Here is a 1,916-nt window from a genome sequence, read left to right on the forward strand (position 1 = left end):
CCCAGGTAGACATTCTAGGGGTGAAAATTTGTCATTACATTGACATTTCAGATTTAGGTTTTCAACAATACTATTTTCTTATCCTTTCACATATTGCCATCTAGTAATATAGATGTTCTCCATCCACATTAATCAAAACTATTGACATGGATAATTCCTAATTCCTTGAACACTATAATGGAGATCTATAGCTAGCCTTGGCATCTAGAAGATGGGTGTTGGGGAGAGGGAGTGGACAGACATTCCTCTGGTCTTAACTTTGTATCAGCCTCCCCTAGACTTCCAAAGATCCACACCTGCTGGTTATAATTAATGGTGTTTTCAGCCTCTGATTCTGTCACCAGGGGTTTTGGAATCATAAATCTAGATTGATCTTGGGAGTGTAAGAAACTGAGGCTCTGGGGCCGGGTGCAGTGACTCAAGCCTGTAATCCCAGCACTTTGGGAGGCCAAGACGGGCGGATCACGAGGTCAGGAGATCGAGACCATCCTGGCTAACATGGTGAAACCCCGTCTCTACTAAAAAAATACAAAAAACTAGCCGGGCGAGGTGGCAGGCGCCTGTAGTCCCAGCCACTGGGGAGGCTGAGGCAGGAGAATGGCGTAAACCCGGGAGGTGGAGCTTGCAGTGAGCTGAGGTCCGGCCACTGCACTCCAGCCTGGGCCACAGAGTGAGACTCCGTCTCAAAAAAAAAAAAAGAGAGAAACTGAGGCTCTTTAGCTTCTTAAGACAGCAATTCCTGATTTAGTTTTCAACTTCTAATCCTTGGAATGTTTTTCATTCTGCAGATGCTGAGTTTGTGTGTGAACGGACGCTGAAATATTTTCTGGGAATTGCGGGAGGAAAATGGGTAGTTAGCTATTTCTGTAAGTATAATACGATTTCTCCCCTCCTCCCTTTAACACCTCAGAATTGCGTTTTTACACCTAACATTTAACACCTAAGGTTTTTGCTGGTGCTCAGTCTGAGTTACCGAAAGGTCTTTAATTGTAACACTAAACTACCTTTATCTTTAATGCATATCACTTTGTTCAGATAAACTGGTGATGCTGGGAAAATGGGTCTCTTTTATAACTAATAGGACCTAATCTGCTCCTAGCAATGTTAGCATATGAACTAGGGATTTATTTAATAGTTGGCAGGAATCCATGTGCAGCAGGCAAACTTATAATGTTTAAATTAAACATCAACTGTGTCTCCAGAAAGAAACTGGTGCAACAAGCCTTATTAAAGGGCTGTGGCTTTAGAGGGAAGGGACCTCTCCTCTGTCATTCTTCCTGTGCTCTTTGGTGAATCACTGACCTCTCCATCTCCATGAAAATAGCACGTTCTTCTGCTGTGTGTAACCTGCCTTTTCTATGATCTCCTTAGGGGTGACCCAGTCTATTAAAGAAAGAAAAATGCTGAATGAGGTAAGTACTTGATGTTATAAACTAATCAGAGACATGGTGTCATTCAGTCATATAGTTAAAAATGTGTTTGCTTCCTTCCATCAATGCACCACTTTCCTTAACAATGCACAAATTTTCCATGATAATGGAGATAATCAAGAGTTATGCAGGCCAGGCACGATGACTCACACCTATAATCCCAGCACTTTGGGAGGCTGAGGTGTTCGGATCACCTGAGGTCGGGAGTTCAAGACCAGCCTGACCAACATGGAGAAACCCCGTTTCTACTAAAAGTACAAAATTAGCCGGGCATGGTGGCGCATGCCTGTAATCCCACCTAACTCAGGAGGCTGAGGCAGGAGAATCACTTGAACCGGGGAGGTGGGGGTTGCAGTGAGCTGAGATAGCGCCATTGCACTCCAACCCAGGCAACAAGAGCAAAGCTCTATCAAAAAAAAAAAAAAAAAAAAGCCAGGTGTGGTGGCTCATGGCTGTAATCCTAACACTTTGGGAGGCCAAGGCAGG

At 44.0% G+C, this 1,916-nt stretch overlaps 1 protein-coding gene across 1 annotated transcript in view; it reads left to right on the top strand.

Annotated features, from left to right (window-relative positions):
* BRCA1 (breast cancer 1, early onset) overlaps positions 1-1,916 on the top strand; it is a 136,888-nt gene that overhangs the window by 110,411 nt on the left and 24,561 nt on the right. Inside the window, exons 16-17 of the mRNA XM_011929928.1 lie at positions 789-866; positions 1,372-1,412. Coding sequence (XP_011785318.1) covers positions 789-866; positions 1,372-1,412 — 119 coding nt within the window. The remainder of the gene's footprint in view (positions 1-788; positions 867-1,371; positions 1,413-1,916) is intronic.

Source organism: Colobus angolensis, unplaced genomic scaffold (genome assembly GCF_000951035.1).
Source record: "Colobus angolensis palliatus isolate OR3802 unplaced genomic scaffold, Cang.pa_1.0 Scaffold83, whole genome shotgun sequence".
Classification (NCBI taxonomy): Eukaryota; Metazoa; Chordata; class Mammalia; order Primates; family Cercopithecidae; genus Colobus; species Colobus angolensis.